This window comes from Cydia pomonella, chromosome 5, assembly GCF_033807575.1.
Source record: "Cydia pomonella isolate Wapato2018A chromosome 5, ilCydPomo1, whole genome shotgun sequence".
Lineage (NCBI taxonomy): Eukaryota > Metazoa > Arthropoda > Insecta > Lepidoptera > Tortricidae > Cydia > Cydia pomonella.
This window is the reverse complement of record NC_084707.1, coordinates 440,043-453,773: the sequence shown is the minus strand read 5'-3', so window position 1 is coordinate 453,773 and position 13,731 is coordinate 440,043. Positions and strand designations below refer to the sequence as shown.

At 37.6% G+C, this 13,731-nt stretch overlaps 2 protein-coding genes across 2 annotated transcripts; one reads left to right on the top strand and one right to left on the bottom strand.

Moving 5' to 3' along the window:
* Positions 1 to 2,497: 2,497 nt before the first annotated feature.
* Positions 2,498 to 6,929, bottom strand: LOC133518350 (uncharacterized). Its single transcript, XM_061852021.1, has 3 exons — positions 6,649 to 6,929; positions 5,118 to 5,194; positions 2,498 to 3,947 (listed from the first exon to the last, which is right to left on the bottom strand). Exons 1-3 carry the CDS (start codon positions 6,728 to 6,730, stop codon positions 3,777 to 3,779), a joined length of 330 nt encoding a protein of 109 aa, XP_061708005.1. The 5' UTR covers positions 6,731 to 6,929; the 3' UTR covers positions 2,498 to 3,776.
* A 3,020-nt stretch (positions 6,930 to 9,949) lies between these two features.
* LOC133518315 (neurotrophin 1-like) lies at positions 9,950 to 13,076 on the top strand. Its single transcript, XM_061851988.1, has 3 exons — positions 9,950 to 10,625; positions 11,561 to 11,731; positions 12,725 to 13,076. The coding sequence occupies exons 1-3, from the start codon at positions 10,440 to 10,442 to the stop codon at positions 12,908 to 12,910; spliced, it is 543 nt and encodes a 180-aa protein (XP_061707972.1). The 5' UTR covers positions 9,950 to 10,439; the 3' UTR covers positions 12,911 to 13,076.
* Positions 13,077 to 13,731: the final 655 nt, after the last annotated feature.

The following is a 13,731-nucleotide window of genomic DNA, read 5'->3' as shown; positions in this document are numbered from 1 at the left end:
TAAAATCTAAAAATTTAATTTTTTTTAGGGTACCTCCCCTACACGTAAAGTGGGGGTGATTTTTTTTTCGCTTCAACCCTAGAGTGTGGGGTATCGTTGGAAAGGTCTTTCAAAACTAATAGGGGTTTTCAAGAAACATTTTTTGATAAAGTGAATATATTCGGAGATAATCGCTCCGAAAGAAAAAAAAAATGTGTCCCCCCCCCTCTAACTTTTGAACTATAGGTCCCAAAAATATGAAAAAAATCGTGGAAGTAGAGCTTAAGAAAGACATTAAATGAAAACTATAGCGGACATGATCAGTTTAGCTGTTTTTGAGTTATCGCAAAAAGTTTTCCCTTCATAGTAAAAAGACTTACTTTAATTAGGTACTGATTATGCAAATTTGCCTATTTGTTTAACTCGGGTGAAAGGTACCATTTACTACACTTTAAGCTCCAGTTTAGCTTATTGTGACGGAAGAGTAACTACGGAACCCTACACTGAGCGTGGCCCGACATGCTCTTGGCCGGTTATTTTAACTTTACAATCACTATGTGCGTTTGCTATCGGACGCCCTAGATATCGCTGGAGCGACATGGTGGAGGCGGATCTGCGCGAGCTTCGAGTCGACAATTGGCGAGAGGTCGCACAGGACCGAGAAAAGTGGCGCTGTCTTGTGTCGGAGGCCAAGTCTCATTTTGGGTCGCTGAGCCAACGGAGTAAGTAAGTATGTGCGTTTAAAAGCGCAATACGGCCATTAACATTCAGACAAAGCTAGGCTAGCGATTAACATCTATTCCTTACGTTTTAAGTACTGTTTTAACATCATCCACTGTAATAGGGCTCGAATAACAGTATAATAAAACTTTAACGTCGCCCAGTGACGATTGGGTACGATGCTTTATAGCGCGATAAGCGATATAACCGCGAGAAGGGTTATGGCGAATTAGCCGAAATTGCCGTTATAAAAATATTGGTACCTTATGATGGTTATTCCTATAGGTCGTCGAACTGATAGGTCGACACATATTATGCGGGATGTTTTAACGCTTAATAGGGCATTTTCAGGTTTGGCCCCTATAGAAACAGAGATAAGGTTCAAAATAGCTTGTCGAATTGAAGGTTATTAGATGAGACACATGAGGGTTTTCTATTTAAGAAATTCAAACGCGTTTTTGATATTACTTTTGGTACAGGTACAGTCAGCATCAATAGTAGCGGATGAAACAACGCGCCAAAAGTATCTGACATCTCAGATAACTTTTCCAAATATACATAAATTTGTAAAATTCACGTTCCAAAGTATATCTTTTACAGTTTCATTAGTTCTATATTAAAGACATCAATTTTTGTTGAGTTGTTACAGAATGGTAGATACTTATGAAACGTTATTTGATCCGCTACTTTTGATGCTGACTGTACAAAGTCTGTGCCTTCGATGTCAAAGAATGACAATATTGCCTCATTTGCAAAATTTCACTCACCCCTCCCGTTGCCCAATGTACTATTTAGGTTAAGCCATGGCTTAGGGGCCCGTATGATATGGTCAAACTCTTCGAAGAGTTCAGCTGACGGCAGTCTACACCGTGCAGTCCAAATGGCTTTTGACCACACAAAATTCGACGATTTATTCATGCCTATTTGTAGCTTTCTAGCACTATCACGGTGCAAAGCCGCAGACGGACAGACGAACATGGCGAACATATAAAGGTTCCTAGTTGACTACAAAACCCTAAAAGTACCCTTGACTGGCCCTTGTGAAGATATGACTCAACTTTAAAGGTTCCGTTTCCTATTTAGTCCACGGTACCCTAACAGGCCCTAAACTGGAAACAGCGGCATCCATCTCTCGTAACGTAACAAATTGACGCCGGAATGAGTCGCCTAAGTAATAACGACACATCGCTCACGCCGTATTATTAATATTATTGTTGCGTTTTTTATCACTTGCTGCAAAAAGAGTGTTATTTCGTGCAGGCATATAGGGAGTAATAAATATTGTTATCAGTCCCATGGGATTTTTTTTTAATTATTTCAAGCTTACATAACATTCTATGACTATTCAAGATGAGTAAATAATTATGACAGCTGATATATATTATGTCTTATGTTATGATATATTGAAAACTGGAGAGTAATAGCGTCTGATACGACGATTGGAAATGCCCGGAGGCCTTTACCCGCCGAGGGGTCCACACACAAACTACACCGAATGTGTTCTAGTACAAAAATATGATAAGTACTTATTCTTACAAAAAAAAAATCTTATTGTTATGAACATTCTTTTTTTATGAACGTAATTGATTTAATGCAAATGAAAAAAAAAAGCTATGATTAATGATTAATTTATTAATATAGGTATATTAGAACACAACAAAAAATACATATATTTTCGTTTCTTTTTAAATGCATTCATTATCAAGAAAATGTAATCTAAGCTAATTTATCATGACGAAATTAAGATGATTTTGATTAGTTACCTACCTATATAGGTATATAGGTACTCTGGATTTGGGCGTCCATAGGCTACGGTGACTGCTTACCATCAGGCGGGCCGTGTGCTTGTTTGCCACCGTCGTGGTATTATTCAATTCAATTCAATTCAATTTTTTATTCATAAAATTTACATCTTATACGTCACTATATATTTACAGGTTACATGTATCTAAATGTGTGTAAAAATATATATACACAGTGGGCCCATATAATCCGACGGATTTTAACCACGCATTCCTGAGGCCATAAGGAACAAAAAATATTATATGACTTTTGGTCAAATTCAGCAAAAAAAGCATCGCATCAAAAAAGTAGTTTTGCACTGAGTTATTACAGAAATAAATTATCACAAGGATTGTCATTATCTCTAAAAGAAAAGCGATTTCAGAAAACTGTATGCCTTTTCAGACTCTAAATGCGGTCAATTTTTTTTTTATGGTAGAGGAGGCAAACGAGCAGACGGATCACCTGATGGTAAGCGATTACCGCCGCCCATGGACACCTGCAACACCAGAGGGGTTGAAAGTGCGTTGCCGGCCTTTAAGATGGGAGTACGCTCTTTTTTTGAAGGTTTGAAGGTCGTATCGGTCCGGAAATACCGCAGGCGACAGTTCATTCCACAGTTTAGCAGTGCGAGGCAGAAAGTTCCTGAATAATACACCCAGTTATATAGACCCACGGTATAAATATCTATATATATATATATATATAGATGATGTATACAATAAATTTAAACAATAATTAACTTCTTTACCACAGCGTCGCTACGCTATCACAAAAATATGTGTATCTTAATAAAAAATGTGTATAGTGTAGCTCCCCCTAGCAGGATACATTTTATTTATGGTTCAATTTGGCAGAAATTTATCAGCCGTTATAAATTTCACAGGTAACATATAAATCAGGACCCTCTGAAAAACGGTCTTTCTCTGCCCCTTTCCCTCCTTGGCTGTGAGAGATATGAGAGAGCGAGACTGAAGGTATGACTAAAATGAGTCCCATTTAAGTTTTGTAAGATGGATGTTACGGGGGATCTAAAATGATTCTGAAGGTTATTTAAGCTATGTCCACACTTTGCGTTTCTACCGGCGTGGCGTGCATGTCACGCTGATACTCTGAAGAGTGCCGGCGACGTAATGTCCAAATTTAATAAAAAGAATGTTACGACGCATTAAATTTCGAAAAAAGAGATCACTTAACGTATGTCCTTTCCTGTAACAGTAAATTTTGACACTAACAAGCTCTATTATCAAGTAAAATTTTACAATAAAAAAATGCTATTTGCATTTAAGACATAATTAACAAAACTGCGTAACATTGACTCTGATATTGTCCTTGCACGTCGTGTACGGTCCTAGTGGCGTGCACGTTACGCTGATGCTCTGCACCGTTCCGGCGATGTACGGCGCGCGGTCGTTGTCAGCGTTGCTGGCTACCACCAGCGCGCCTTTTGGTACGCTGGAACAGTACTGTGAAAAAAAACACGCATTTCGCAATAAGCTTTGGATAAAAAAATACGCAAATAAATGGATAAACCGATTTTGATAAAACACTCTAAGAACCAATGCCAAACGGTGCTGCAGACAAACAGACTTATGTTATATCTTTCTCAGACCGTGGGGACCTTATACATCTCCAAACTTAATACTATACGTTTCTGTCATATTGTATAATATACTTGACTTGGTACATACTAGTTATGTATTCTGTAGCATTAGTTTATGAGACTGCTAGTTTAACAGGCCAGACGCGGTTTATTTATTTAGTATAAATTTTATTTTGACACTTGGAGAGACTTTACACCTCCAAATTTTATTAATATTAGTACTTTGACATTGGGGACCTTTTACATCTCCAGATTTAATGTGTTTTTAACCATAGAGACTATACATCTCTATTGTATTGTAGTAATTATTTATTTTAAGATTATTATAATGTAATGTTTACCCAGGTATTGGCTGTTGTATTTATAAATGTTGTTATGTATTTTTCATGTCACTATATGATGTTACTATAAATGTTGTATTGACTTGTAAAAGAGCCCTTGAGGCCTACTTGCAGAATAAATTTTTGAATTCTAAATTTGAATTTTGAATTGAATTATAACTTATAAACAACCCTTTTTTACGTCGGGGGTTGAAAATGTTACCCGATTATTTGGTAACATTTGAAATTGAAGTCGTACAATTAACATAATATTAATTTTAGGTACAACTTAAAAAAACATAATAATAATAAAATATAAACTAAGATATTAAAATTAAAACTAAAATATAATAGAACTTAAAATAAACTTATAAATAAAAAATGCTCCCCAGGTCACCTTCATGCATTATGGTACCCAGAAGACTGGCAGCGTTACCTTTTTGGATGGCAAAAAGTAAGTCGTACAATTTCTCTCTTCTTCATTTCTAAAGTCCAGCGCGCGTAGACAATATCACACTTATTTAAACTTTCACGATTTTGAAAGCGAACTTGAACTTGCGATTCTGAGAAACGTCGGAGGTAAATTTAAAATTTAATACGCGATTAAGTCCCGTTTGTGTATATTAGTTAATAATATTATACGAGTACTTACTGTAGCATTATAATAAACCACCGCCCCTTTTGATCTAATGTAAAAATTATGCTTTTCTTACATTCTTGGGTTTTATCCATCCTCCCTGTGGGTTCAGCGTTACTTCATTCAGCCTGGTGAAATGTGGCGAATTGACCCCTGTCATCAACAATGATATATTTTTTATTGAAATAAATATTATAGGACATTCTTAGGCCGCAATTAGGCTATCATATAATCATATACATATAAGGGACAGTAATCCTACAATTATGATCGACATGATCATATTTCTATGATATTTTGACGACCAGTTTGGCCTAGTAGGTAGTGACCCTGCCTACGAAGCCGATGGTCCCGGGTTAAAATCCTAGTAAGGGCATTTATTCGTGTGATGAGCATGGATATTTGTTCCTGAGTCATGGCTGTTTTCTATGTATTTAAGTATTTATAAATATTTATATATTATATATATATCGTTGTCTAAGTACCCTCAACACAAGCCTTATTGAGCTTACTGTGGGACTTAGTCAATTTGTGTAATAATGTCCTATAATATTTATTTATTTTATATTTATGATAACACAGATTGACTAAGGCCCTAAGCACACCGAGCGTAAGCGTATCGTAAAAAAGTTACGAGTACGAGACGCGTAGAGTTCTAGCACCAAGAGTCGCGTAAGCATCGCGTTAGCGTGATCGTTTTATAAGTTGAATCACATTAGTTGAAATCATAGCGTCGCTGGCGTCAGATTAGATGTCTTCAACGGATATATCGATACCGACGATCTTACTTTCTCGTCAGATGAAGAAGACTTTTATTTATTTTTTTAAATATTCTTTATTAATTTATTTTTTTAATATTTTTTATAGTTTGATTACCTATGCTAAAATATTTGTTTTTTACGCCTGTACGAGTATTACGCTACGCCTGTCGTAATGACGAGAGATTTCATACGCTACACTACGAGGACGCTTCGTGTGCGGAATTCTTTGAAGTTGTTCGTGCTCGTAGCGCTCTTGTTCTACGCGCGTATTACGATACGTTTACGCGTCCTTTACGCTTACGCTCCGTGTGCTGAGGGCCTAAGTCCCACAGTAAACTCAAGAAGGCTCGTGTTTTATGTACTCAGACAACGATACAAACACCCGTGACTCAGGAATTGTACATATATTTGTGCTCATCACACAAATAAATGCCCTTACCGAGATTCGACCCCAGGACCATTGGCTTCACAGGCACAGGGTCACTACCCACTAAGCCAGACCGGTGATCAAAATTGCTTATTAATCTTCTCAAAAGGCCCTTAGCCAATACTCTCATAGTCTATAGGCTATGAAAAAAACCTTTGGCCGCTGTGGCAAACATTTAGATTTTTGCTCAAATGCTCAACTCTGAGCCAATTTTGTAAACCGTTGGCGGATGGACCTCTAGCTCCTTTAAAATGTAACTGCGAAGGTGCAAAATTGAGGAAGACTATGTAATATAATTAGTTATAGCTTAAGTATAAAAGAGCGTGTTACGTGGATCTTACACTCTTTTACACCTGGGCTGCCCGAGACTTATACCCTTATTCGCTAGGGCCACAGTATTGTTAATAGGTACAACTGACCAAACTGTACTTGTTCTCTGCCGGCGTCGGCGGCGGCGAGCAGCGCGGCGAGCGCGAGCAGCGAGCGGGCGAGCGGCGACATGGCGGCGGCGGCGGGCGCGGCGGCGGCGAGGATGGCGCGCTGGCAACGCCGACTCCGATATATAGAGCGTAATTCCAAGACTCTCAAAATAAAATGATATTATAATGAAATCGAATTTGATAAGTGCTCTCAACTCTGCGAAATTAAGTACGGGCAAGATTCAGTATTAAATTGAGAACCAATTATTAAGAGTGACCAATCGCTGAACATAACTGTAGATTAAAATATTGATCGATGAGAAGAGTTATTTCACGAGTCATAATACGAGGTAGCTATTCTATAATTTTAATTTTAAATACGGGCATTTAAATAACATTTATGGAGAAGGGTTAACTTATATAATGTATTGTTTGTCCGCATTTTCGTTAGCCATAATTAGATTTTTCTCAGAAACGCGTAATGGATTGCCATAAAACAAACCTTACCTAGCCTAACCTATCTATAGGATAACCTAAGGAAACTCCTGAAAAATTAACGGTTTCAGAGTTATAACTAATGATAGATATGACTATCATTACATTATGACTTTCAATAATTATGCCTAACAAAGGGATCCGGTCAGATAAGCATAGGTAGGTCATATGGACTATTTTTTGATGTCAAAAACGTATTAAGTACTTCGTCTATATAAATTCCGTTTACTAGATAGACTGACATACACATTTGTACTGTTATCTTTACAATACGCCTTCGCCTGTAGACAAGTTATCCTTAAGAGGAAAGGGGACGGCCGCTTGTCCATACAAACGTAGTCCCCATTTTCCTCTCTGGATATTGACATTATGGAACATGTTTTTGACTTTTTACGATTTTTTGATTATTGTAAAAATTAGATGCGAAAAAACAGTTTTCATACACATTTTTAAAAGCTCTTATAATAATTAAAAATTCGAAAAAAAAATTTAGGGGCAATAGATGTGGTTGATATACAATAAATTGTGTCAAATTGTGATGTAATGTTTACAAATATTGCTATGCATTTTCTCTGTCACTATATGATGTCACTGGAAATATTGTATTGGCCTGTGAAAAAACCGTTGAGGTCTACGTATGAAAAATAGGTATTCATTTTGAATAAAAAAAAAATAGAGAAGAAATTTAAAAAAATATTCCACGCAGAATACGACGGTCATTTCGAATAAACGAGAATCGCCCGAGCATAGAGAATGCATCCAAATTGAATTTCTGCTCCGCTGACCATTCATCGTAGATAAAATTGATACGACCATGTGTCTCCACACGTGTCTGCGAAGGTCAAACATGACATAAAATATTTATGACAATAATTAACATATTCACAGATTACCCGAGGCAGAGGCAGGCCAAAAAGGAGACGGCGAGACGATTGACAATTATTGATATAAAACTCCAATCAAATCTTAATCGAAAATAATGTATGGAAATAATCACATTACTGTTCGTAGCACGTAGCTGTACCACGAGAAGTGGCAGAAGACAGGGAAGGCTTTTGCCCAGCATTATATAAGTTATAGATAGATAGATAAAGCATTTATTTGGTAGTTGCAAAAACACACAATATAATGTTGAAATCATCATAACAAAAACACAAATGATTACAGTAACAAAATAAAAATGGCACAAAATAAAATTGATACAAACAAAATAGGAATTAGTAAATAAATATTTATAAAATAAATAAATAAATACATTTCATCTGTATATATCCATTATGTATATTGTTATTGTCAATAAATAGATTTATTTGGTTTTGGATTGTGAAAAGAAGAAAAAAAAAAAAAAAAAAAAAAAAAATAAATATTATACGATATTATTACACAAATTGCATGACTAAGTCCCACAGTAAGCTCAATAAGGCTTGTGTTGAGGGTACTTAGACAACGATATATATAATATATAAATATTTATAAATACTTAAATACATCGAAAACACTCCATGGAAAAAATATCCATGCTCATCACACGAATAAATGCCCTTACCAGGATTTGAACCCGGGACCATCAGCTTCGTAGGCAGGGTCACTACCTACTAGGCCAAACCGGTCGTCAAAATGGAATTATTAATAATAAAAAATTACTACCTACATATTGAAGAGCCTTTACGCGCGCAATTCTGACACTTAATCGAGTAGCGATTGAGTTAGATTTCTTTTTTTTTTTAACCGACTTTACGACGTTATATGTATTGTGTTACTGTAATTAGTAATTATCTATGTAACTATGTTTTTATTTTCTTTTTTGTGTCAAATTCCATACTGTTGAATGAAGATAGCCAGTAACGATGGTTGTATATATGTATTAAATAAATATAAAGGGGTAATGTTTATTATCTCTGTCTCTGTGTTTACTTAATAACTGTAATGAAAACTAGCCGATATTCACAGAAATTCTGACTTAATATAAAGAAGCTTATTTTACTTAAACATGCACTTTTCAAAACACTTCCGGTCGTTTGAAAGCTAAAATTGAGGCCTTAAATTAATTTACTAGCGTGCCTGAAAAACTAAACTCCCTCGTTCTAAAAGAGCATAAGTCCGAAGAGTTTCGATACGTTTAGCTTCTTTTATTTTAGAGGCTTCGTCTAAAAGCGCACGAGTCGTACTCGATGCAGCTGCTGTTTGGATTCAGATAGCACAGTCTTCTCACGTAAACGTGTAGACATATCTTATAATGAGAAAAAACCCACTGATTATAAGTAGATTGGTTCCATATGGGAGGAACCCAAAGCTTGTGGTTTACAATTATTTTTATTTAGTAGGTAATAAGGTATTTGTTCACATATGTGGTTGCAATAGTGCGTAATCTTAGTTTAGTATTATGTCACTACCTGTGAGTTCCTATAATTGGCTTCCTGTATCTACTATATTTTTCTATGTTAATGTCACAGCTGTTGGATCTCCAAATAAATTAAAAAAAAAATTAAAATAATTAAAAACAATTGCATTGCTGCCCCATCATCATCAGTAACCGCTTTCCATCAGTCGGACCGTATGCTTGTTTGCCACTGACGTGGTATAACAAAATATATTAAATTAAAGAAATGGAAAAAGAGTGAGACAGTGTTCGAGTTACTGACTGCTGACTGCATTTATAATTTAGGGGGCCATACAATGACAACTCCACACTCTGTCAAGTTTATTTAAGTAGTATGAATTAACCAGTTCTTCTGAATGTTAAAATTTTTAATTTTTGACTCATAATGTATAGAACGAATATAACACGAATTTTCTACCTCTACGACTATCAATACCAGTAGCTCTTTAAATGAAATAGTGACGAGGCTGCTCCGTCTGGCCCAGCGCTGAAGTGCCCTCAATATTCATAACTGGAGTTAAAACGTCGATGGAAACCCAGGCATACCGCCTGGGCTGTTTTTCGGGGTTCCGTAGCCAAAGCCGGAACATTTTATTATTTTTTTTCCTTTTTAATTTAAATTTACGTCGTAAATAGGTTTCTACTCGTCAAACTTCAGCTTTGTTGTTGCTGAATTACTGCTGCAGCGTTACCGCGGGCTTGTTCTATCTTTCAACGTTCAACGTTCAAGGCATTTTATAAATGTGTTGCAAATTTTTATTTCCTTTCTACCATGAAATTATCATATTATACAAAAACAATTGAACTATAAAATTGATCTAACTTTTTCAAGTTAGCCACGGCTTGCATTTTTTATCCATGTCACGATATATAACGGCGTCGGCGGCGCCGACTCCCCATTCCCGCCGTCGTCATCATGTCGCCGCTTTTTTACCTGATCTCGCTCACAGTGCTTGCACTGACTGTGTCATCCCAGGAATTCGTCCCAAACGTCCCAGAAGAATGTCTGACTACGGGCATCTGCGAGGACTTACCCGATTATCCGACAGAACGCGTCACCGCTCTCATTGAAGAACTAGGTCCAGCTCTTGACAAATACGAGGTTAATTTAAACAAAAAAATTACTTTGCTCATCTACCTGCCTATCAGTTACGGACGACTATTCCTGGATATAGGCCTCCCTCATACACCGCAGGAAGGAGCGATGCCTGCTAGACATCGACTCCCAGCGACCCGTACGAGATCATACGGTCATAGGTACTCGTAGTGTTGTGTTCCTGCCGGTGAGTAAGGATGCCAGAGCTTAACGAGGGTGCGGAGTGTTACGGTCGACAACGCGCATGTAACTCCTCTGGAGATGCATAGGCTACGGATATCTACCATGTGGCTGATACCATCAGGCGGACCGTATGCTTATTTGCCACCGACGTAGTATAAATAAATAAAACAAGCGCTGGTGGCCTAGCGGTAAGAGCGTGCGACTTGCAATCCGGAGGTCGCAGGTTCAAACCCCGGCTCGTACCAATGAGTTTTTCGGAACTTATGTACGAAATATCATTTGATATTTACCAGACGCTTTTCGGTGAAGGAAAACATCGTGAGGAAACCGGACTAATCCCAACAAGGCCTAGTTTACCCTCTGGGTTGGAAGGGCAGATGGCAGTCGCTTTCGTAAAAATTAGTGCCTACGCCAAATCTTGGGATTAGTTGTCAAGCGGACCCCAGGCTCCCATGAGCCGTGGCAAAATGCCGGGACAACGCGAGGAAGAAGAAGAAGTAGTATAAATAAATAAGTGACCGCTACTCTAGGACTAATCTGCGAAATGATAACGTGCTAGTGAATAAGTATTAACTCCACCACCGAAAGTACAAAACTCGACCCATACCGAAAGACCAATAACTCCTGATGATGCCTCATGGAGAGCCAAAGCACATGACGAGTAGCATGTTATTATTTCACGGACGAGCAAAGAAGTATTTTTGTTTCATTCGTGTTCGCAAAGTAATGCCTGATTCTAATAATGATTTAAATACTAGGTTCAGGACCTTGACGAGTCCGAAACATTGTCCAGAGCAGGAGATGAGGATCAAGATCTCTGCGAGTCCAGGCGCAAGATAATAGTGCCTCGTGCGGGTCGGGATAAAGATGGACAGTGGCACTATGTTGTAAACCAAAGGCCCAATCCGGTGCAAAGTTTCGTTATTGAGGTAAAACTATCTCACATTCATTTTCAAATACAATTTTATTTCATGTGTGTGTTTTGTTTCATGTGGGTGTGTGTTGTTCGGCTAGTTTGAAGAGCTTCTCATTTTGGTCGAAATAAATACGATATTACAACATGTCCCGATACATATTTATGTAATATTTCTTATGTAACTCAGTGGAAGATTTTTTGGACATAGTATCTAACTAGGTACCAAATATTGTCGAAATCTGCCGAAAAAAATTTCAACAACAAAATAAAATTCGAGCCAATAAAAAACAAAAGTAGCCCAAATATGTAATCGGTCTTGTTCAATGTCACGTATTTTGCAGTGTTAACGATCCAAATCTTATTCTTTTCTAGCATAGAAACTATGTACTTTGGTTATGTCTAAGATTTTCAGGTTTTCCTAAAACCCAGCGCGGTTACACGATGTCACGACTCGAGCTGAGTGGCATCCTTTTTGGCGTATTAATATGCTTTTTGACCGCATAAGCTTGTAAAAACTCTCTTTATTCTTAAATAACTGATGAGAAAGTGTTATTTTATCCACGAACGTGGGAAAGTAATTTAATAAACATTTTAAGTTATTTCCTCATATTACCTGAAAGAAACCTTGTATGGGAAGTCCCCAACCGCTTTGGGCGAGAGTTACTAAATACCATTTTTTCTCGTCCATAAAATGAGACTTGTTCTCAGCAGTGGGACCTCTCGCTCCCTCCGAAGAATTATTTTTCTCATCTGATTGTAGGTTCTGCTTTCCTTATTTTTTCTTTCCACTTCGCGCGTTCGGAGGTATCGTCTACTGTAACGTCGCAGGCACTCATGTCTTTTGCTATGGTATCTGCCCATCTCGTCTTAGGTTTTCGTCTTCCTCGCGACCAAGCGATATTCAGACCCATAGCAACATTCTCGACGTAATCAGGAGGTCTTCTCTTAACACACGCTTATAACATGGACACCCAAACCTACCTATATAAAAATAATTTCGTTTCAGGTATGCAATCCAGTCGATTCGCCCTGCGCCGACGTAGCCCACTTCTACACCGGTTACACAGCTAGCTGCAAGCAGAAGTTCATTTATCGGAAATCGCCGACTTTGGACGCCGGCGGCGCCATGGTTGAAAGGAAGTTGCTGTTCCCCAGCTGTTGCTCGTGCCAATATCGGCAGACTGGTGAATAAGCTTAATCTATGAATGTTAAGGTAACATTCGGATTGTAACTGCAGTTGCATTACTGTTGCGGCATTACTGCTACTGCGTATCCGAACGGTACTTGTTCCTTATTTTCATGTGGCATGTTATAAGTTAATTAATTTACATGAATACAAATAAATGTTTTCTCAAACACTCCGAAATGTATCCGTTAATGTCACGAAATTGCTCCTTATATTACTTCTTGACCTAGGCCGAGAAGTAATGTGGGGAGTTAGTATGAAACGTACATTATTGCCCGCTGCTCTAACTTTTATAATTTGCTCACTATAGGTAGACCGCTTAAATGAGTCTTCGCCCGCGCGGTACAGGGGCGCGGGGGTAAGACGACAAAGGGGATCGAGAGAGATGCGGGCGGCAGGCGCATTTTTGCCGTAGCTCAGTTTAGCCACGCGGTTAGCAGTCACTCGTGTTAATAAGTTCCGGGCGCTTGGTGAAACATACACATGTGATTACATTCTCAAGATGCCTCGACTTATCTTTGGATAGAAACTTAATAGTCAAACCAAGCAAATGGCTTTTAATGTGTACACATATTTTAGAAAGAAGAAATTGGACCCGAATTCTATTGAGTATCAACAATTGATTATAAATCTGCAGGACGATTCTGATGATGACGATAACTCCGAAAGTGAAGAATCAAGTTCAAGTGATATTGATATGGACATAAGTGATTGATTTATAATTTATAAATCACTTTCGAGTCGTCATCATCAGTATCGTACATACATATTATTATAAATTATTATAATCATAATTTGCATTGAATAAAAGTACAAAAGTTAATTAA